The sequence below is a fragment of the Oncorhynchus mykiss genome, chromosome 1, assembly GCF_013265735.2.
Source record: "Oncorhynchus mykiss isolate Arlee chromosome 1, USDA_OmykA_1.1, whole genome shotgun sequence".
Classification (NCBI taxonomy): domain Eukaryota; kingdom Metazoa; phylum Chordata; class Actinopteri; order Salmoniformes; family Salmonidae; genus Oncorhynchus; species Oncorhynchus mykiss.
Window position 1 is genome coordinate 42,471,376 of NC_048565.1, and position 21,734 is coordinate 42,493,109.

The 21,734-nt window shown below is 45.2% G+C and overlaps 1 protein-coding gene and 1 long non-coding RNA gene across 14 annotated transcripts in view; one reads left to right on the forward strand and one right to left on the reverse strand.

Moving 5' to 3' along the window:
* LOC118964616 overlaps positions 1-2,034 on the reverse strand; it is a 5,936-nt gene extending 3,902 nt beyond the window's left edge. For 2 of the 3 annotated variants that reach the window (XR_005051757.1, XR_005051753.1), the window contains exons 1-2: positions 767-1,102; positions 357-426 (exon numbers count right to left, since the gene is read on the reverse strand). This is a non-coding gene — a long non-coding RNA (uncharacterized LOC118964616). Of the gene's footprint in view, positions 1-356; positions 427-766 lie in introns of all 3 variants that reach the window. The other variant, XR_005051754.1, reaches the window with a different exon arrangement.
* Positions 1-21,734, forward strand: part of LOC110532326 (homeodomain-interacting protein kinase 2) — a 102,789-nt gene that overhangs the window by 9,438 nt on the left and 71,617 nt on the right. For all 11 annotated transcript variants that reach the window (XR_005051748.1, XM_036977699.1, XM_036977718.1 and 8 more), the window contains exon 2: positions 11,483-12,638. Coding sequence is in view for 10 of the 11 variants with exons in the window: in XM_036977699.1 (XP_036833594.1) it covers positions 11,483-12,638 (1,156 nt within the window). In the remaining variant the exon portion in view is untranslated. The remainder of the gene's footprint in view (positions 1-11,482; positions 12,639-21,734) is intronic.

A 21,734-nucleotide genomic window follows, 5' to 3' on the forward strand; every position in this document is an offset into this window, starting at 1 on the left:
ACAGCTCTGCCTGACTGCTCTTAGAACTGACCCTTCTTTTCAGAGCGAGTTAGAGAGAAAGGGGGAAATGAAGGAGAGACCGAGGGGGGGTGGAGAGAACCATGGGCCTCCGTGGTGCTCTCAGAGGTCGTGGGGGGTGCAGGGGAGGAGGAGGGGAGTGCAGAAGGGTTGCAGGGGTGCACCCGTCTCCTCTAACCTGTCTCCTCACATTGAGCATTGGCACACACACACGCAAACACACGTACAGGCACCCCTCGTCCTCCATGATGGGCCGTGGCAGCTGTGCGCTCAGGCAGGGGCTAGCAAAAGCTCTGGCTTTTCAGAGAATGCGCCTCAGAAAAAGGGCAAGACCTGACCTTTAGATATATGAAAGCTTGTCCTCCATCTCCGGCACTGCAGGACTGTTGTTCTTGCCTCGTTAACTTCCTGAAATAGACAGAGTCAGGGAGTTGAGGCCTGGCCTCCGCCCTAGTAGCTGATATGATGCTTATTGGCTTGCAGACAGTGTGGTCACTAACAGTGATGCTTGGCTATTTACATAGCTTGTTTTGGATGTTATGTGTATTTGCAGATCTGGTTTCAAATGCATTTTGAAATGATTTCAAATACTTTAGCTGGGCTTGATTGAGCTTGCCTGGAGCAATGGAAGTTATTGAATAGTGTAAACTCGCCCATCGAGCACTCCAGGCAGGCTAAAGCAAACCCTCAAAGTATTTGAAAGATTTTAGAGTTGTACCCAGGTCTGGTTATTTGTGATCATACTCACTGTAAATATCCTTGAAGTCCTTATGTTGCATAGGCTGTGAACCAGACTGTGTGGAGAGCTGAGTTGGCTGCTTGGCTGGTTTCCCTCATTACCTCAGCAGTTATGTCACCAGACAGTCTCTGCCATGTTTAGCGCGCATTGAGTTGAAAACTCTATACCCTCCTCAAATGGTAGGTGTAATTCACGTGAGTTGGTGTGTCGCCGTGTGGCCGTGGCTGTCTGCTTGATATGGGTCTGTTGCTGTGGCCTCTCCTGGATTCTGTGAAGAGAGTGGGAGGGTCTTCCAGAGAGGGAGCTACTCCCCTGTTCAGAGAACCACCAGTTAGTTCATTGGAACAGGAACCAAGCTGCTAAATGACTGCACCACGGCCCTTTCCTGGTCTTCAGCTCAGTTTCAACCCCCTCCCCTGAAATATCATGCCCCTTGTCACCTGGGGAAGCATGTGTGCCATGATCTGCCTCATCCCTAAGTTATATGTGACAACAGAAAGGAATAGGAGGAGGTGGAGACAAGGAATAAGGAAAGGAAAGGCTAACCACACGTGGGCATTGATTGTTTGCTCTGGCGTGTGAGGGATAAAGAGCTTCAAGACAGGGGCTGTTGTCCCCTCCATGACTGGCCATCTCAGAGCAGAGCAGGGAGTGGGAGTAGCACTAGTCTCTTATCATTATCCGACACATTGACTCAATGGCATCCCTACAACACATTCTGTATTTCAGTCCAATCTGCACTCCAGCAGACAAGACCAGGCTAATAGGCCAGCCCACTTCCCCGAAAATGCTGCTGCTCAAAATCAAACATGTTTTGAAAACACCTTGCCTGCCTCTCTGCTGATTGGTCGCTGGGTGACTCATCGGGTATGACTGGTTCTTCTGTGGTCGGGGTTCACCGCCCGACGAGGCAGAGACGCAGGGGCGGGCTATGGGTGTCTGTCACTCAAAATACCTGCTGGGCTTTGTGGGCACACGCACACATACACACACCCACTGTATTTGGTTCATTCCTGGCAGGGTGTTGAGACCAGGCTGGGCTGTACAGTTTCTCCAATGGGTGGGAGTTGTACCGGCGTACAGGCGTAGCTCCATCAGTTTGTTGGAGATTAGTGCAGAGCTGTTGACCCCTGGGTTCCTCCTTGGCCCCTGGCGCCTGTGTTAAAGCACACCCATAACCCCAGGAAATGCTCCTCCATAGTGGACTGGACTGGACTGGTTGGTGCTTCTTGATGTCTATGAAACCACAATCTATTGACAGATAATGCTATTCCAATGGGATATGTCTCTCTTTTCTCTTTCTCTCTCCTTCTCTCTCTCTCTCTCTCTCTTTCACTCTCTCTTTCACTCTCTGTCTCTCTCTTTCACTCTCTGTCTCTCTCTTTCATTCTCTCTTTCACTCTCTCTCTCTCTCTCTCTCTCTCTCTCACACTCTCTCTCTTTCACTGTCTCTCTCTTTCACTCTCTCTCTCTCTCTCTCTCTCACACACTCTCTCTCTCTCTCTCTCTCTCACTCGCTCTTTCTTTTCTCTATTTTCTCTCTCTCTCCCTGCCATCTTCAGCACAGTATCATGGAGGGCATGGATGATTTAAATCCTGCTCTGCTCATAATATTGAAAATGAAACAAGTGCAAAGCCATTAAAATACTTTCCCAATGACAATCATATTAGGGTAATACAAATGTGCCCCTTCGCAAATGCTATTACTATCTGTCTGCAACCCAGTTAATTTACAAACCATGTATTTTCTCTGTGATTGTTTATGGCCTTATTCCCTCTGCTTGGTATCTTTGTCTTGTTCTACTTGTCTGTTGATTGTTTGGTCTGGGTCGATAATTACATTTCATTGGAAAATGTTCGTAGGTCGAGAGAGAGAGAGAGAGAGAGAGAAAGAGAGAAATGAGAGAGAGAGAGAGAAAGAGAGAAATGAGATAGACAGAGAGAAGCATTGTGCACTAGATGAAGTAACGATTGGAAAAGCACTGGGCAGAGTTGCAGCAGAGTTGGCCTTACCAACACAACAGAGAGCGAGCCCACCGTGTAGGTTGACGGAGCGAGAGAGTATGGGCCGTTCTTGGTCACGGAAGGGAAGCGGAGCGTCGTCCGGCTGGCTGGCGGAGGGCTGGCACAATCTGATTCTGGTCTATGACAGTTAATGGTTTCTTCAGAAATCTTTACATGCCACAGGGCCATTATTGGTCGATCTTTAGATTGAATTATGGTGGTTGATATGTTGTCTGTGTGTGTCTGTGTTCGTGTGTGCATGTGTGTCCTCAGTCTGTCTCTCTCTGGGGTTTTGTAACCTGGCACAGCAGCCTTTGATCAGCTCTTGCAGCACTGCAAGAACTGCAAACATGCCACCTCAACGTGCACACACACACACACACACACACACACACACACACACACACACACACACACACACACACGATTATATCATATATCGTTAGACTGCCTTGGTGTCTGAATGTTTAGGCCTACGTATCTATAGATACAAACAATAACCTGCTGTCCTGCAGCTCGTTAGGAGTGAGTGGGAGAGAACCTGCAGTGGAGGTCGGTACTGTCGGGTCGGTACTGTACATGGGTGATAAGCAGAGAGAAGAAAGGCAGGCTGCTTATCAGGTGTGTGTCCCTGCATGGCCTCGCTGTGTTTGCCTGGTGTCCTGAAGCAGTAGTTAAAAGAGAGCCGTTTTGAGAGGGATGGTGGGGTTCAATGCCTAGTGTAGCAGCAATGTTACGCTTTCTCCCTTTCTATTTTCTCTTTCCATCTTTCTGTTTCTGTCTCTCACTCTCTCTTGCACTGTCTCGCTATGTTTCTGTCTCTCTCTCTCTCTCTTGCTGTCTCTATTAGAGGTTGACCGATTAATCGGAATGGCCGATTAATTAGGGCCGATTTCAAGTTTTCATAACAATCGGAAATCTGTATTTTTGGACACCGATTTGGCCGATTTTATTTAATCTTTATTTAACTAGGCAAGTCAGTTAAGAACACATTCTTATTTTCAATGACGGCCTAGGAACGGTGGGTTAACTGCCTCGTTCAGGGGCAGAACAACAGATTTTTACCTTGTCAGCTCAGGGGATTTAATCTTGCAACCTTACAGTTAACTTGTCCAACGCTCTAGCCACCTGCCTCTCATTGCACTCCACGAGGAGACTGCCTGTTACGCGAATGCAGTAAGCCAAGGTAAGTTGCTAGCTAGCATTAAACCTATCTTATGAAAAACAATCAATCAATCAATCATAATCACAAGTTAACTACACATGGTTGATGATATTACTAGTTTATCTAGCGTGTCCTGCGTAGCATATAATCGATGCGGTGCGTATCGTTGCTCCAATGTGTACCTAACCATAAACATCAATGCCTTTCTTAAAATCAATACACAGAAGTATATATTTTTAAACCTGCATATTTAGCTAAAAGAAATCCAGGTTAGCAGGCAATATTAACCAGGTGAAATTGTGTCACTTCTCTTGCGTTCATTGCACGCAGAGTCAGTGTATATGCAACAGTTTGGGCCGCCTAATTTGCCAGAATGTTACGTAATTATGACATAACATTGAAAGTTGTGCAATGTAACAGGAATATTTAGACTTTTGGTTGCCACCCATTAGATTAAATACGGAACGATTCCGTATTTCACTGAAAGAATAAACGTCTTGCCATATTAATGACCTAAGGCTCGTATTTCTGTGTGTTATCATGTTATAATTAAGTCTATGATTTGATAGAGCAGTCTGACTGAGTGATGGTAGGCAGCAGCAGGCTTGTAAGCATTCATTCAAAGAGCACTTTCGTGCGTTTTGCCAGCAGCTGGTTATGACTTCAAGCCTGAGATGAGGCTGGTGTAACCGATGTGAAATGGCTAGCTAGTTAGCGGGGTGCGCGCTAATAGCGTTTCAAACGTCACTCACTCTGAGACTTGGAGTGGTTGTTCCCCTTGCTCTGCATGGGTAACGCTGCTTCGAGGGTGGCTGTTGTCGTTGTGTTCCTGGTTCGAGCCCAGGTAGGAGCGAGGAGAGGGACGGAAGCTATACTGTTACACTGGCAATACTAAAGTTCCTATAAGAACATCCAATAGTCAAAGGTTAATGAAATACAAATGGTATAGAGAGAAATAGTCCTATAATTCCTATAATAACTACAACCTAAAACTTCTTACCAGGGAATATTGAAGACTCATGTTAAAAGGAACCACCAGCTTTCATATGTTCTCATGTTCTGAGCAAGGAACTTAAACGTTAGCTTTCTTACATGGCACATATTGCACTTTTACTTTCTTCTCCAACACTTTGTTTTTGCATTATTTAAACCAAATTGAACATGTTTCATTATTTATTTGAGGCTAAATTGATTTTATTGATGTAATATATTAAATTAAAAATAAGTGTTCATTCAATATTGTTGTAATTGTCATTATTACAAATAAATGTAAAAATTGTCCGATTAATCGGTATCGGCTTTTTTGGTCCTCGGCGATGAAAAATCATAATCGGTCTGGTTCTCTGTCTGTCTGTCTGTCTGTCTGTCTGTCTGTCTGTCTGTCTGTCTGCCTGCCTGCCTGCCTGCCTGCCTGCCTGCCTGCCTGCATGTCTGTCTGCCTGCCTGTCTCTCTCTCTATTTCCCTCTCTCTCACTGTCTCTGTAGAGAGGAAGTTGGGTGCTGTGCTTTGTACAATTGCCCTGCTCGTGATTTTTCATTAATAAGAAAGACTGCTCAAATAGAGCTCATGCTGCCATCGCCCTGTACCCCTCTCCTCTCTCCCCCCTCCCTCTCCCAAGGCTAGGGTTGCAAAATTCTGGGAACTTTAAATAATCTATTGAAATGTGTCTAATAAATAAACAGGCAGAGGTTAGGCTGTGGCAGAATGAAACCATGCCAAAGGTGCCTCATAGAGGTGGCTTTTTATAGCGTCTGCACTTTACATGTGAATAACAAGCTGTAATCTATTATCTAACCACTGCTGATCGGCTGCTTTGTTTTTCGTTTAGATGCGTGTTCATGGCCACCACCTAGGTAGTAGACTATTTGTTATTCATTATAAAGACGATTTGGAATGCATTGGCTACAAGTGACCTTATGGATTTGTGTTGTAGCATGTGTGTATGGTAGCTAGTCCGCCAGCAGTAGTTACCTGTAGGTTGAACAGGAACTTTGTTGTGTACTGAGGCTGTGGCCTGCTAACTAGCTGTCCCTGACTGCCTCTCTGAGGAATTATTCTATAAATAAGCTGAGATGGGAGCTATAAAAGTGGACCGGGTGGTCAATAGTGGCCTGGAGTAGTGTGTGTTTATGTGAGACAGTGGGGGAGCGACAGGCCCTAGCACCCCCTCTAAGGACTGTTCCAGGCAGACAGACTCACAAGGCCAGGCTGAATGACATGGCTTATTGGCTTGCTCCAAACAGACAATATGTTCCTCTTCACCGCTGCATTCATTTTCACCTCCAGTCCCCTGAGAGGTTGGCTTGCTCTGTGCTGCTTATGGCACAGGAGAGGCTCTGCTGTGGGACCTGAAGGACGGGTGTGGACAGACGGACAGACAAGAGAGTCAGAGAGAGTCTCTCTCTCCTGGAAGGGGGGTGGATAGCGATGACCCTGATGCTGAGTAGAGTGGACAGCAGAGAAGGGTAGGGGTTGGAGGGGTTCTGCTCCCTCTCTTCTCTCACGCCACTGTCCCCATCAGAGCCGAGGGGAGCTAATGCTTTGTCTCGACGGACAGAGGTCAAGTCATTAACCAGTGATCTGCCCCCCATGCGCTCTGATGATTCCTACAGATGCCTTAATGTCCTGGATCATCCCTAAGAGACAGACAACCCTCAGATGGGCCTCTGGTGATCTCTTGCAGACTGCACATGGACTCCTTGTCCAGTGTCCAGCTTGTCCATTCTGCTGAGGGGGATGGTTCAGGACCATGGACATAGAGTTCCAGGTCTTAACTTGGACTTAGTTTCTGCTACATTCACAGAGGGTTAGCTCTGAGAAGGGTCCCGCTATGACTGAGGAAGGGTTGTGTATTTGATTCCTCCTCTCTCCTCTAGATAAGAGTGCTGCACGGCTCGTTGTCATGCATACCACTATACAGGCCTTTATTAAAACGGCCAAGCACACAGGACCCAGTCAGATCAAGAGGGCCTCCAGCCTTTCTTTCCCCCTCCTTCCTTCCATCCTCCCTCCGTCGGCCTCCCGCGCACACTCTTAGGGAAAAAAATATTATATTTTACTTTTATTTAACTAGGCAAGTCAGAACAAATTTTTATTTTCAATGACGGCCTGGGAACAGTGAGTTAACTGCCTTGTTCAGGGGCAGAACAACAGATTTTTACCTTGTCAGCTTGGGGATTTGATCTTGCAACCTTTCAGTTACTATTCCAACACTCTAACCACTAGGCTACCTGTCTAAATGTATTTTTTTGGGCTGCCCCATAGGAGAACCCTTTGAAGAACCCTTTCTGGTTCCATGTAGAACCCTTCCGGGTTCAATAATGAACCATGTTGGTTCCATGTAGAACCCTTGCCGAGGGAACCCCTTTGAAACCCTTTTTTCTAAGAGTGTAGAATAGAGTTGATCCTCCCAAAAAGCAGATGAACCTTTGAAAGAGGACATAATCCCCCCTGAAGACATTGAACATTACCATTTCAGCATACTGCCTCTGAACAGGGGGAAGTGCCACTGTGGAATGCTGCTTAATTGCAGTGCACTAAACACACCATGCTCTTTAAGGTATTTTAAATGGAGAGGCAGGCTACTCAAGGCATTCCAACATTGTAAATGTCAAACAATGGGCCCTTTACTGTTTTGTGTTTGGCACAGAGTTCAGAAATTCAAACAAATGAGGGCATTTGGAAGCTTTGTAGACTACAACGTTGGTTTAAATATAAAAAGCCAACAATTAACAACAACAAAAAGGGAGGTGGTTGTTACGTGTTCAGGGTTCAGATTTGAAACAGTTTTGAAGTTAAGTGGCGATTCAATACGGTGATTAATGCGTTCCGACATTCCAGTGAGGTACTATTGTGCACATTGTTGCCTATGCATGTTGTTCAGAGATAACGTTCCAGCCGTTTGACCCTATTCTGTTTGTTCATTTAAATACTTATCTGTCTCTAAGTCAGTTACTCTTTATTCAACCCTTCAGTTGTGTTAACTGTAACTTTCCCTGCTCTCAGAGTTGCCCTAGTGAGTCATGGATACGTTGAATTCGCCATGTTTCGTAAGTATTTAATCAGAATATATCTGTTCAGATTCCCAAGTATTTCCTCAGAATATACAGTTTCCCAAGTTAGGCAAGTCTCCTGGCTGGCGCCTACATTTACCCATGTGGCTCAAGTTTGGACACCTATAACAGAACAGTAACCAACAGGAGTCAATGACTGATAACTAACGTCAGTTTGAGGGGAATTTCAGATGGCGATGGCGCTGCTATGGAAAGAGCCGTTACAATTTGAGCCTAAAGCCATAATCCCAAAGCTGCCTGGCTGATGCAGTTACTGTTGGTCATCCCTAATCATAGTGCTATAATCCTGGAATGTTCCATCACCGTCAGAACAGTAGGCCAATGCTCCATCGTATCTTATTCTCCTCCCATAGGCTCTCAGTCAGTCCCACGCAGCAGCAGCAGCACTGGTGACTAGTGACTACGGTGCCCAAATTATTTTGAGCAGCAAAGTGCCCAGCTAAGGAATCGGTGGGTAATCCAAGTGACATCTGGCCCTGGTGTCTTATGTGATTAGCTGAGTGCCTTGCTCCTAATAGCCCAGCGGACAGTCTTCATTACTCCATCCATCCACACGTTGTTACAAAGCGGCCTGGTGGGTCTAAATTCTACAGCGGCCGTCCACACAGACCAGTCCGGAGTGGGGGACAGAGAGGGGTGTCTAGGGCTATAGGGGAACCCTTAGGCAAGACGAGTAGTTTGATTAAGCTTCAGTCTAGCAAGTAGCCCCTGGTAATATGTTTGAAGGGATAGTGTGGGGTTTCGTCAATGAAGCCCTTTAACTGCTTCTCCAGAGTCAGATGAACTCGTGAGTATCATGGTTATGTATCTGCATCCAGTATGTAGGAAGTTAGGGGTAGTTTCTCGAGCCAATGCTAACTAACTTACCACAAAGACTGGAAGTCTTCGGGTACAGCTAGCGTACCAAGGGCAAGGGCCTCATTGCCAAAATCCTGAACTATTCCTTTAATCAACAAGCCTACAGCCGTCGGCTTCAGCGTGCAGCATTAAGGTTAAGACCAGATGACCGTTAGGATGACCAGTGTCCCTGGCTATATCGGGTCAGACAGACATTTGTTAGGAGGGAAGGAAGGAGGAAGAGGAGGGAGGAGGATGAAGAGGAGGAGAGGAGATTTGCAGTGAATTAATAATCTATCAGAACTCAAAAATGGAATAATGACAGAGTGACTAAGCACGTCTCCTCCCTCCGCTCCCTGTCCCCAACACACTCCTGAATCATCATTTCGGGAACTCCTCCGAAACGTTGGGGAAATGTTCTACTCATTAGCTCCTGGATCTCTGCACAGAGATCCAGAGTCAATGTGTGCTTAGTCATCTATAATGAGACAGGAAAGCATGATTGGTTTTAGCATTAGGCTAGGGCTATGTCTGGTACTGTATATACTGTACTCACTGTGTGCATGCGTGGGTGTTTAAGGATTTTGAGTATGTGTGTGGATTTTGTTTATGTTTACAAATGGCATTGTGAGTGTGAGTGAAGATGTACACAGTGGTAGCTCTTAAATGTGTTAGTACACTAATTCGTGGTACATGGGAGACTGTAAATATAGCAGTACCGAGGCCTGCATGTAAGCAAGCTTGTGCTGCAATAATAATTTCAGTGCTACAAACATCATTGCTAAAAACCCTGTTTGAGCTGGTTATTTTTGTGCCCTTTTTTGCTTCTGAGGCAGCCGATTCCCACGAGCTCAGTGCCTCGCAGTTTACCGGTTTGATTTGTTGTCTTCAGGATCTGAGGTTAAGATGGAGTTGAAATGCTTCTCTGTTGTCTGGAAAGTAGATGAAGGTTTTTCTCTCTCCCTCTCTTTCTCTGTACCAACAGATGCAGGGTCTGGGTTGTCATTTTGCTTTTTGCGGAGGAAATTTCTATCATTCCTTGAAACATTTTGGTGCACATTTCTGTATTCCTCTGATGATTCTCTGAGCTCCCTATGAATGAGTATTTGCAAGAGCTCTGTTTACATTAGTCCAGATGGGAACAGAAGAGAAATGGTATTTCCTCTGAATATATATCATATCTATATAGTCATCATTCATACACAAAGTTCCTGTTTAAACCTTATATGTATCCTATAATGAAGCACGTCCCAATACTGGATTTAAGTGATAATGCTGCACCTGTGTTTGGAGGATATGTTGGCACGGGTGTTGCCAATATATCCTACAAACATGGGCTTTGAGGGCATTATCACTTTTATTCAACGGGTTACCAACATATTCAAGTAATGATTGACTTATTTTCATTAAAAACGTTATTTTGATTAATTTATTCATACTATTTCATCCTACCCAAGCCGGCTGGTCGTTCGTTCTATTGGTTCGGTTGCCAGAGATGCGACTCAGTCGTTCAGTCTTTTTGTTCTGTGTCTATGGACGCGACCCAGTTGCTCGTTCTAAATGTTCCATTGCCATACTGGCTGGCAACATTCTTATCCCTTGCTTGCTAGCTAGCCAACTACGGCTAATTTACAGTCACGTCAAACAGTACAGACAGAATAACAACAGTTGCTGCATCTGTTTAAGCTGTTTTCTAGTGACATTTATTTGGATACATCCATAACAATGAACTAATGAGGCACAATTTCGCCTGGCATAGAAAATGTCCTCTCTCGTTAGGACACTTGTTCAGAGGAGCTAGCCAACAACACAGCTAACACAAGAACTTCAAACTGAAGCTGGAAAGACAGCAAACTAGCTGCACTTTGTTTCGTTTGACCTTTTTTCAATTGACATTTTTTTGTATATACCATAAAAATTTCGCCAGCTGATTCATGATTTCAACTGGCTGAGAAACGCAGCCTGCCTCTCTCTCTCGTCCCGACTCTCGACCCCTACTTGTTCATTACTATGGGACAGTTGGAGATCGAATTTGAATATTGAAACAATGTTGCAAATGTCGGAGAGACCAGACAGCAAGGTTTATACAAATCTCCGCTGTTGAAAACTAAATGTTAGTCTAAAAGAAATGTGAGATAATGTCTAGATGATTTTTATAGTGGAGATCAAGTTTTTAACTTCCCTGACTGGGCTGATGAGACAGTGGATTGCTCAGTCAGACGGAACAGAGTAAATAGGCATTTTAACGTCATAGATTTAGCCGGTGGTAATTTGTGGAATAGACACCGTCTGGAATGCGCATCCAATCAGCATTCAGGATTAGACCCACCCGTTGTATAAATACTTTTAAAACATATATGCACACTCTCTCTCTTGCCATGAATAGTATACATGATACTTAATTATGAATAGTTGCCTTAAACTGTGAAATAACTCATGTGAATCTAAGTGTCCAGTGTACCGTGTCGGTTGAGTGAGGCATTGATGTGTCAGCATGGGCCTAGCTGAGCGCTGTAACGACCAGCCCTGACCTAAGCTCTCTTTATTTAAAGACGCCCGCTCGTGTTTCAAGCACTGTCTCACATTCCTACCTCTCACTTTTTATCTCTCCTCCTCCCTTCTCCCCCTCCCCTCCTTTTTTCCAGGTATGGCCTCGCAAGTGCAAGTCTTGTCCCCTCACACTCTCCAGTCAAGTGCCTTCTTTAGCGTGAAGAAGCTGAAGGTGGAGCAGAGTTCATACTGGGATATGACAGGGTACGGCACGCACAGCAAAGTCGTCTACAGTCAGAACAGCAAGCAGCAAGTGTCCCACGCCACCCCTCTTGGCATCAACTCTTCTCTGCCCTACGAGCAGCCAGCGCTCATCTTCCCGTCTAGCGCGGGGCACATCGTGGTCGCCTCGGCCAGCAGTACCTCGGGCACCGCAGGGCCTCTGGGGCCTCTGTTGGGCTTGGCCGGTAGCAGTAGCGGCAGTGGAGGCGGAAGCGGAGGAGGAAGTGGTGGAGCCATCCACAACCTGACCCGTCGCAGCACCGTCAGTCTGCTGGACACCTACCAGCGATGCGGGCTTAAGCGCAAGAGTGAGGAGCTTGACAACAGCAACAGCAGCGTGACGATCATCGAGGAACACGGCAGTGGCACAACGATGATCCAGAACGCAGCCAGCGGGGCCACTGTGGCTACGGCCACGGCAACGGCCACATCGACAGCCACCTCCAAGAACAGTGGTTCCAACAATGAAGGGGACTACCAGTTGGTGCAGCACGAGGTGGTCTGCTCCATGACCAACACCTATGAGGTGCTAGAGTTCTTAGGCAGAGGCACCTTCGGCCAGGTGGTCAAGTGCTGGAAGAGGGGCACCAACGAGATTGTTGCCATCAAGATCCTGAAGAACCACCCGTCATACGCGCGCCAGGGCCAGATCGAGGTGAGCATCCTGGCCCGGTTGAGCACGGAGAGTGCAGATGACTACAACTTTGTGCGTGCCTACGAGTGCTTCCAGCACAAAAACCACACGTGCCTGGTGTTCGAGATGCTGGAGCAGAACCTGTACGACTTCCTCAAGCAGAACAAATTCAGTCCGCTGCCGTTGAAGTACATCAGACCGGTCTTGCAGCAGGTGGCCACGGCCCTGATGAAACTCAAGAGCCTGGGCCTGATTCACGCTGACCTGAAGCCGGAGAACATCATGTTGGTGGATCCCTCCAGGCAGCCCTACCGCGTCAAGGTCATCGACTTTGGCTCGGCCAGCCACGTGTCCAAAGCCGTGTGCTCCACCTACCTGCAGTCCAGATACTACAGGTAAGATCCAATTCTATCACCTTAATTTAAACAGGAAATCCCACTGAGGTCAAAAAGCCTCTTTCCCAAGAGAGATCTGGCAGTTGGTTTGATAAAAAATAGGGTTTGAAAAGGTTTAGATGGGACAGCTCTGTGCCACTCTGTCTCTCTCTGTCTCTCTCTGTCTCTCTTTCTCTCTCTCTCTCTCTCTCTCTCTCTCTCTCTCTCTTTCTCTCTCTCTCTTTCTCTCTCTCTCTCTATTTCTCTCTCTCTCTCTTTCTCTCTCTCTCTCTGTCTCTGTCTCTCTCTCTCTTTCTCTCTCCTCAGTGTTAACCCTCCCCCTTTCTGCTGTGAGATGTGGGGACAGTTAAAACTCTGAGGCTTGCTGAGAAACCAGCTGCTTATCGTGTTTAATATGATAAAACACCCATGTTGTGGTGCTGCTTTGAAGATTAAGAAGGCAGGTCTGTTGAGTAGTGTGCTGCTTTACAGCGTGGCGGTAACAGCGCCACAATGACAGCACCAGGGAAATATTTGCCGCAGAGACATTTTCGGTCTCAAACACTAGTTTCTGAGAAAAAGGTGTTTGATGTTGTGTTATTAGAAAAACAAGCCAGAGAAACCCCTCATTGAGGAGGGACTGTAAACATGTAGAGGGACTGTGAACATGTAGAGGGACTGTGAAAATGTGAGGGACTGTGAAGATGTAGAGGGTCTGTAAACATGTAGAGGGACTGTAAACATGTAGAGGGACTGTGAAGATGTAGAGGGACTGTGAACATGTAGAGGGACTGTAAACATGTAGAGGGACTGTAAACATGTAGAGGGACTGTAAACATGTAGATGGACTATAAACATGTAGAGGGACTGTAAACATGTAGAGGGACTGTAAACATGTAGAGGGACTGTAAACATGTAGAGTGACTGTGAACATGTAGAGTGACTGTGAACATGTAGAGTGACTGTGAACATGTAGAGGGACTGTGAACATGTAGATGGACTGTAAACAGACTCCCGGACCGCTCCCCCCGCCCCACCAAGGCTACCATTTTCCCCGGGATGGAGATGTGGGGTCAGGCTGAGTTCTTCATCCCTGTAATCCACACCAGCGGGCCCAGCATTAGAAACAGATGACTTGCTGGGTAGGGCTTTCTTCTCCCCTACTTCTTAAAGTATGTTTTGCCTATAGCAAACTCCGCTGTTTGGGTTACACCACGTTGGTGGGAGCGAGGAGTCTAATAGTGTTCACACAGAGAGCAGCTTTGTTGCTGTTTAGGCACTGCCTAGTCTGTGGAGAGCAGGTGTGAGGCACATGCACACACACACACACACACACACACTCTGCAGAGAGGTGATTATGTTGATAATGTGTTGGTGTGAGATGTTTATTTTATATCTGACACTGCAGATTATTGTTTTCGGCAGCCTGTGTAGATGATAGCAAAAGGTGTTTAGACTTGAAAGGGACTTAGAGTAATTGATATCACCCTGAATGTGTCATTTAAAAGCTTGTTCTGGAATAATCTCACATAAGACCATATGAGATACATTTTTATAGAGTGCTATGCCTCCATTTCATTTGAAATGGAAATGAGGTTAATAAGAAAAAAAAACTCTCATCATGATCTAACACTCTGTATGTGTCCCAACAGTCTCTTTAGTTGGAGAACGAGGTAGAGGCTAACCGAAATATGCAAATAGGGAAACACTACAGTATCTCCCTCTACTCTACCCATCTCATTTTAAATAGAAGCTTAGTAACCAGTGGTGAATATGTAGGCTATGTCTATGCTAGTAGGCCATCTTAAATAGTAGTCTAGGTACAGTACCTTCAGAAATGATTCACAGTTTGTTGTGTTACAGTCTGAATTCAAAATGGATTACATTTAGATTTTGTGTCACTGATCAATAACCAATAATGTCAAAGTGGAATTTTGTATGTAGAACATTTTTAGAAATCAATAGAAAATGTAAAGCTGAAATGTCTTGAGTCAATAAATATTCAACCCCTTTGTTATGGCAAGCCTAAATAAGAGTAAAATTGTGCTTAACAAATCACATAATAAGTTGCATGGACGCATTCTGTGTTCAATAATAGTGGTTAACAGAATTTTTGAATGACTAACCCATCTCTGTACCCCAAACATACAATTATCTGTAAGGTCCCTTAATGGAGTAATGCATTTCAAGCACAGATTCAACCACAAAGACCACAGAGGTTTTTCAATGCCTGGCAAAGAAGGGCACCGATAGGTAGATGTGTAAAAAAACAAAAAAAAGAGACACTGAATATCCCTTTGAGCATGGTGAAGTCATTCTTTAGGCTTTGGATGGTGTATCAATACACCCAGTCACTAGAAAGATACAGGCGTCCTTCCAAACTTTGTTGCCGGAGAGGAAGGAAACTTCTCGGGGATTTCACCATGAAGCCAATGGTGATTTTAAAACAGTTACAGAGTTTTTAATGCTTGTGATATGAGAAAACTGAGGATGGATCAACTCATTGTAGTTACTCAACAATACTAACCAAAATGACAGAGTGAAAAGAAGGAAGCATGTACTGAATAAAAATATTCCAAAACATGCTTCCTATTTGCAACAAGGCACTTATTACTGCACAAAATGTGGCACAGAAATGAACTTTAAGTCCTGAATACAAAGCGTTATGTTTGGGGCAAATTCAACACAGCTAGTGGTGACCCGTCATTCAGTGCCCCACCTATTTTGAGCTCCACATTTTTAGAAGTAAAAATAAATTATATATATATTTTTTTTTTTGGGGGGGGGCATGTTATTTTGGCATTAATATGTGTCACATATCAGTTTGTAAACTATGTAAAAAAAAAAATGATATCATTGAGTTAATAAAGCCTCCATACAAACCTGGTCTCTTTTTTGTTTTCCTGAGTAAGGCAGCTCCAAAATGCAGGTGTTTCAGCCTAGCTCAGTGCTTTCTGTGGTGGTGGGGCAAGCCAGCAGGAAATAGGAGCATGGCACTGATTGGCTCAGTGTTCTGTCACTCGTGGAGACACTACCGTCACAGGCCAAGTCTAAGTCCTTAGTAAGAGTAGACATCAATCATTTTAGCCCTTTGTCTCCTGCCATAGAGTTATATTATAAGTACCCTTCCAAGAAGACTCAAGGTCATTGACCACAGATAAAATGACTTCAAATCCACTGGCTCCAGGTCATCTATAAGTCTTTGCTAGGTATAGCTCCGCCTTATCTCAACTCACTGGTCACCATAGGAACACCCACCCGTAGCACGGGCTCCAGCAAGTATATTTCACTGGTCATCCCCAAAGCCAACACCTCCTTTGGCTGCCTTTCCTTCCAGTTCTCTGCTGCCAATGACTGGAACGAATTGCAAAAATCACTGAAGTTGGAGACTTATATCTCCCTCGCTAACTTTAACCGTCAGCTGTCAGAGCAGCTTACCGATCGCTGCAGCTGTACACAGCCAATCTGTAAATAGCCCATCCAACCAACTACCTACCTCATCCCTATATTTGTTTTTGTTTTTCTGCTTTTTTGCACACCAGTATTTCTACTTGCACATCCTCATCTGCACATATATCACTCCAGTGTAAATTGCTAAATTGTAATTACTTTGCCACTATTGGCCTATTTATTGCCTTACCTCCTTACTTCATTTGCATGCACTGTATACAGATTTTTCTATTGTGTTATTGACTGTACGTTTGTTTATCCCATGTGTAACTCTGTGTTGTTGTTTTTGTCACACTGCTTTATCTTGGCCAGGTTGTAGTTGTAAATGAGAATTTGTTCTCAACTGGCCTACCTGGTTAAATAAAGGTGAAATTAAAAAAAGAAAGCCTACAATCTGTTGGCAATTTTTAAAAATCCTTGTCATAGGGCTCCCGAGTGGAGCACTGCATATCAGTGCAAGAGGTGTCACTACAGTCTCTGGTTACTGTATCACATCCGACCTTGATTGGGAGTCCCATAGGGCGGTGCACAATTGACCCAGATTCATCTGGGGTAGGCCGTCATTGTAAATAAGAATTTGTTCTTAACTGACTTGCCTAGTTAAATGTAAAAATAAATAATGAAGAGAATTTATAGGTAAAATGTATGGGTGCTCATTGTCCATTGGACATACACAGCAATTTGGAAATTGCTAATTCAACAATGAGTGGTTTGGAAGTAATCAGTGGCAAACTGCAAGCAATCACTAGCCTGCTATTTAGAGGAGTGGTTGTGTGTGTTTTTTCCGAGTTCCCACTATAAATCCAGAGAATTCCAGACTTTGATGACAAAGTTTGATGACAGAATTTGCCCACAAAGGACTTCCGCGCCACCTTCCTGTTTAAGTGAGGTGAGGTGAGTCCAAAAATGTATTGTATACTGCTGCATAAATTATATAATATGCCAGGGAGATATGTATACTGTAGCTAAGAAAGTAATACTAAGTGTACGTTGTGTACTAAGCTGTTAGTAGCCCATGTGCCTCACCCTAATAACTTGGTCTATTTCTCCAATGCAGTATTGTAAACACATCGTTCGTGGCCGGTGTGTGATTGTTTGCAGAATTTTTTCTGTACAGCTTTGACAGTGCTACTGATAGTAGTGGTGACGCTTGGCTTGCACGTGCAAATTCAGCACACACAACATTCTATAATAGCATTGTCTTATTTGACATGTCAAATTCAAAGCTTATTTAATGAGTCAAATAGTGTTATTTGACGTGTATCTTTTATGACACGCAAATACCCAAACGGCGTTCAATGTGCCTCACCCTAATAATTTGGTCTATTTTCACCTCTTAAATTTCACCTACTGTTCTAACTCGGTGGTGCACATAGCCTACAACCTGTTTTAGAGAAATGTAATCATCGAATAATGCAAGAGCTTTCATTGTCTGCTTATATGCCCCCTTTGTTTATACTACGGTTTTGACTTGGTGTACAAGGAGAACACTGTAAGAACGGCCCATGTTCTGAATTGTGTCGCTGTACATTTCAAAAGCTGACCAAATAGTTATATTGACTACGTCCGTCGTCGCTCGCTCATTAATGTCTTAATCAAAATTACGGATTGCCTCTTATCCGCTTGCCATCCCCTTATGCCATAGCTTGTCCATCTCAATTGTCAGTAATTGTCAGTAATTGTCAGTAATTGTCAAACCACATTTGTTTAAGCAAGTCAGCTATATCAGCTATGTTTTTTTAAAAGGCAGTAAATGAGGCTGAATTAACTGTTTCCCTACCAGACAAGGCTCCGCTGATAGCCAGGTGTAGCAGTGGTAAGGTGTTGGGACTCTGCTGTTGGGACAGCTTTATGTAGGCCCTAACAGTTTGTGGGCACCGTTTGTCACCGTTATAGTGCAATTAATCTAGTGTTTAGTGTTGTGTTGTGTAGTGGCTTTGCTGGCATGCATCCCACATATTTAAAAAAAATTACCAACCAAGATTTACATGCTAAAATTGCCACTGAACACAAAGTTTTGTTGATATTATTTTATAGCTGCTCCTTCAGAGGTATGTGTATGCCAATAATTCTTAGTGTTTTTGGTTATTGAATTTTTTTACTTAAAGTATTGGTAAATGATTCTGTTCAACGCACCGCACTGTACTGCACCGCACTGTACTGCACCGCACTGCACCGCACCGCACTGTACTGCACCGCACTGCACCGCACCGCACCGCACTGTACTGCACCACACTGCACCGCACTGCACCGCACTGCACCGCACCGCACTGTACTGTACCGCACTTCACCGCACTGCACCGCACCGCACTGTACTGCACCGCACTGCACCGCACCGCACTGTACTGCACCGCACTGCACCGCACTGCACCGCACCGCACCACACCACACTGTACTGCACCGCACTGTACTGCACCACACTGCACCGCACTGCACCGCACCGCACTGTACTGCACCGCACTGCACCGCACCGCACCACACCACACTGTACTGCACCGCACCTTGGGAGTGTTTAGGCAAGAGGCCTGCGGGCATACATAACCTGTAGAATTTAGTCTGTCTATGCACGCTAGGTAAGACCTGGGCGGACCACCCCCTGTATTTTGGTTAGCGTGCCAGGTGGTGCTAAAGGTTAGGTAAGAAGTGGGAAGGCAGGTAAGGTAGGAGAGGGGATTCCTTAACTTTTACTTTCTTTGCTTTGGTTCCGTCCAGCCCCTTTTCCCCACATTACCGTGTTTATGAATAATACATTCCCTGTAAACGGTATTTCTCTCTGCCTCTGTCGTCCTTCCCCGCACCTACGATCACATACATTTTTCACTCCACTGGGAGTTGAAATGTAGCGGGGTGTTGCGTTCCCTCCAAGAGGCGTATGTAACAAAGGACTAGGGAGTTTTTTTTTGGGATAAATTAAACAGAATAGAGCTAAGCACAGGCAAAAATCTGTTTGTCTTCTTTCCAACAGATAGTGGTAGATCCTTTCATCAGAACAATAACCTAAAACACAAGGCCAAATATACACTGGAGTTGCTTACCAAGATGACGTTGAATGTTCCTGAGTGGCCTAGTTACAGTTTTAACTTAAATCCCAAGTGGAACATAGGTCTAAGGCACTGCATGGCTGTGCTAGCTGTGCCACTAGAGATTCTGGGTTCGAATCCAGGCTCTGTCGCAGCCGGCTGTGACCGGGAGACCCATGGGGCGGTGCACAATTGGCCCAGTGTTGTCCGGGTTAGGGGAGGGTTTGGCCGGCAGGGATGTCCTTGTCCCATCGTGCACTAGTGACTCCTGTGCACGCTGACACGGTCGCCTAGTGTACGGTGTTTCCTTTGACACATTGGTGTGGCTGGCTTCTGGGTTAAGTGGGCATTGTGTCAAGAAGCAGTGCGGTTGGCTTGTGTTTCGGAGGACACGCGAGACCTTCTCCTCTCCCAAGTCTTTACGGGAGTTGCACGAAATTGGAGAGCAAAAGGAGTTAAAACATTGTATTTAAATCTATGACTTAAATAGCTGTTTAGCAATTATGAACAACCAACTTGACAGAGCTTGAATAATTTTAAAAAGAATGGGCAAATATTGTACAATCGAGAGACTTACTAAAAAAAACACTCACAGCTGTAATCGCTGCCATGATCGTTAACAAAAAATGACAATTAAGTCCATTTTAATCCCACTTTGTAACACAACAACATGTGGAAAAAGTCAAGGGATGAGAATACTTTCTGAAGGCACCGTATATGTTGTTTTTCCTCTTGGATAAGAAGCAGGCCAGTAAAACCATACAGAGCTGTTTGTTTTCTGGTTAAGGAGTGGAGAGAAGATTATCCCTTCATTTCCTCTTGTAGCGCGGGGGGGGGGGGGGGGGGGGGCTGACACTGACCAGAGTATTACCCATCAGGCCTCATCTGTCCTCTTCGACCTACATTTGGAGCAGGTCTGGGACTGGGTGCCCTTTGTCAATGCTATACGACGTGAGTGTGCGTGTGCTTGTGTGTCGCTCAGAAATGAGTCTGTACTGGTAAATGCATAGTGTTAGTGTCATAAAGGTAATTGTGGTGACATTCACGGGGCAGTGTTTGGCTGTATTTATGATAGGTTCAAAAGGCCACATACACATAGGCTTAACATCAAAGCGGCCCATGATGATTTCAGATGAACAGATAACTAAATAATGCCTGTTCAGGAAAGGATGTATTTTCCAGGGAACTGTTACATAAAAATGTGCTCAGTCACTCTGGCTTTGTGCACAAAGTTCTCTATAATGATTTATTTTGGTCCAGGCTATAATCCATGGGGCAGGTCCACTCCACTCGACCTCCACCACGGCTAGCCCAGCAGCACCAGACAGGATGTTCCCCTTATTTATGTTTAGGCAACATCTCTCAATTTTTTATCAGGTTTTCAAAAGCTCCTCTAGGCCTTTGATATTAAGCTTGGAAGTTGCAGTGTGAAAATTGCCCTGCTTCTGCTATGAAGAGGGCATTGCCCTGCATTCTGCTATGGAGAGGGCTTTGCCCTGCTTCTGCTATGAAGAGGGCTTTGCCCTGCTCCTGCTATGAAGAGGGCTTTGCCCTGCTCCTGCTATGAAGAGGGTTTTGCCCTGCTTCTGCTATGAAGAGGGCTTTGCCCTGCTCTTGCTATGAAGAGGGCTTTGCCCTGCTTCTGCTATGAAGAGGGCTTTGCCCTGTTTCTGCTATGAAGAGGGCTTTGCCCTGCTTCTGCTATGAAGAGGGCTTTGCCCTGCTTCTGCTATGAAGAGGGCTTTGCCCTGCTCCTCCTATGAAGAGGGCTTTGCCCTGCTCCTGCTATGAAGAGGGCTTTGCCCTGCTTCTGCTATGAAGAGGGCTTTGCCCTGCTCCTGCTATGAAGAGGGCTTTGCCCTGCTCCTGCTACGAAGAGGGCTTTGCCCTGCTCCTGCTATGAAGAGGGCTTTGCCCTGCTTCTGCTATGAAGTGTTAGCCCTGCTTTAAGTGTTATATTTCCGTACTGATTTCCGCTTTATACGGAAATAATACGGAAGTCATTTTAAACCCTCTTCCCATCCCTCTGTCTTTACTTGCTCTCTTACTTACTGTGTTCCGTGGGAATGTGATCCCTGCTACATGGCTGTTTGCAGGCCATAGATATGCTGCTGAGGGTACGTGAGCGTTGCAAATGATTTATGGATTTTCCACAAGGTTGACTCATGCAAATAAAACACGGGTTTTCAAGGTAAACATGAGCAAAACCATGAGCAAGCTGCTCCGATAGGAGTGGTTCTAATTAATGAAACACTGAGAAACACAGTACATTTGTTTCTTGTGTACTTTTAGCCTAAATCTATCATTGCTAGCACGGCACAGCCTTGTAGTCAGTGTATAAAGTCCTTCTGTCCGTCTATTTGGCCTGCAGATCTGTAGCCTATGTCTGCAGAGCAGTGCCTGTGCTGGTGAGGACCATACTGTGTGTTTATTCAGTTTGTCAGCTAGCTAACTAGCCTCCCCATGGCCTCCCTCCCTGGCCTCCTTCCCTCCCTCTTCTCTGCGGTACCCAGCTAATGATGTAACAGGTAAACTGGCCCGGCTTACACAAGACCAGATAAAGGGATTATTGTATTGTCCCAGTTGGGTCTGTTTGCCCAGTTTATTTCAGTGGAAAGGACATATGATGGGTGAATTGCAGTGAAGT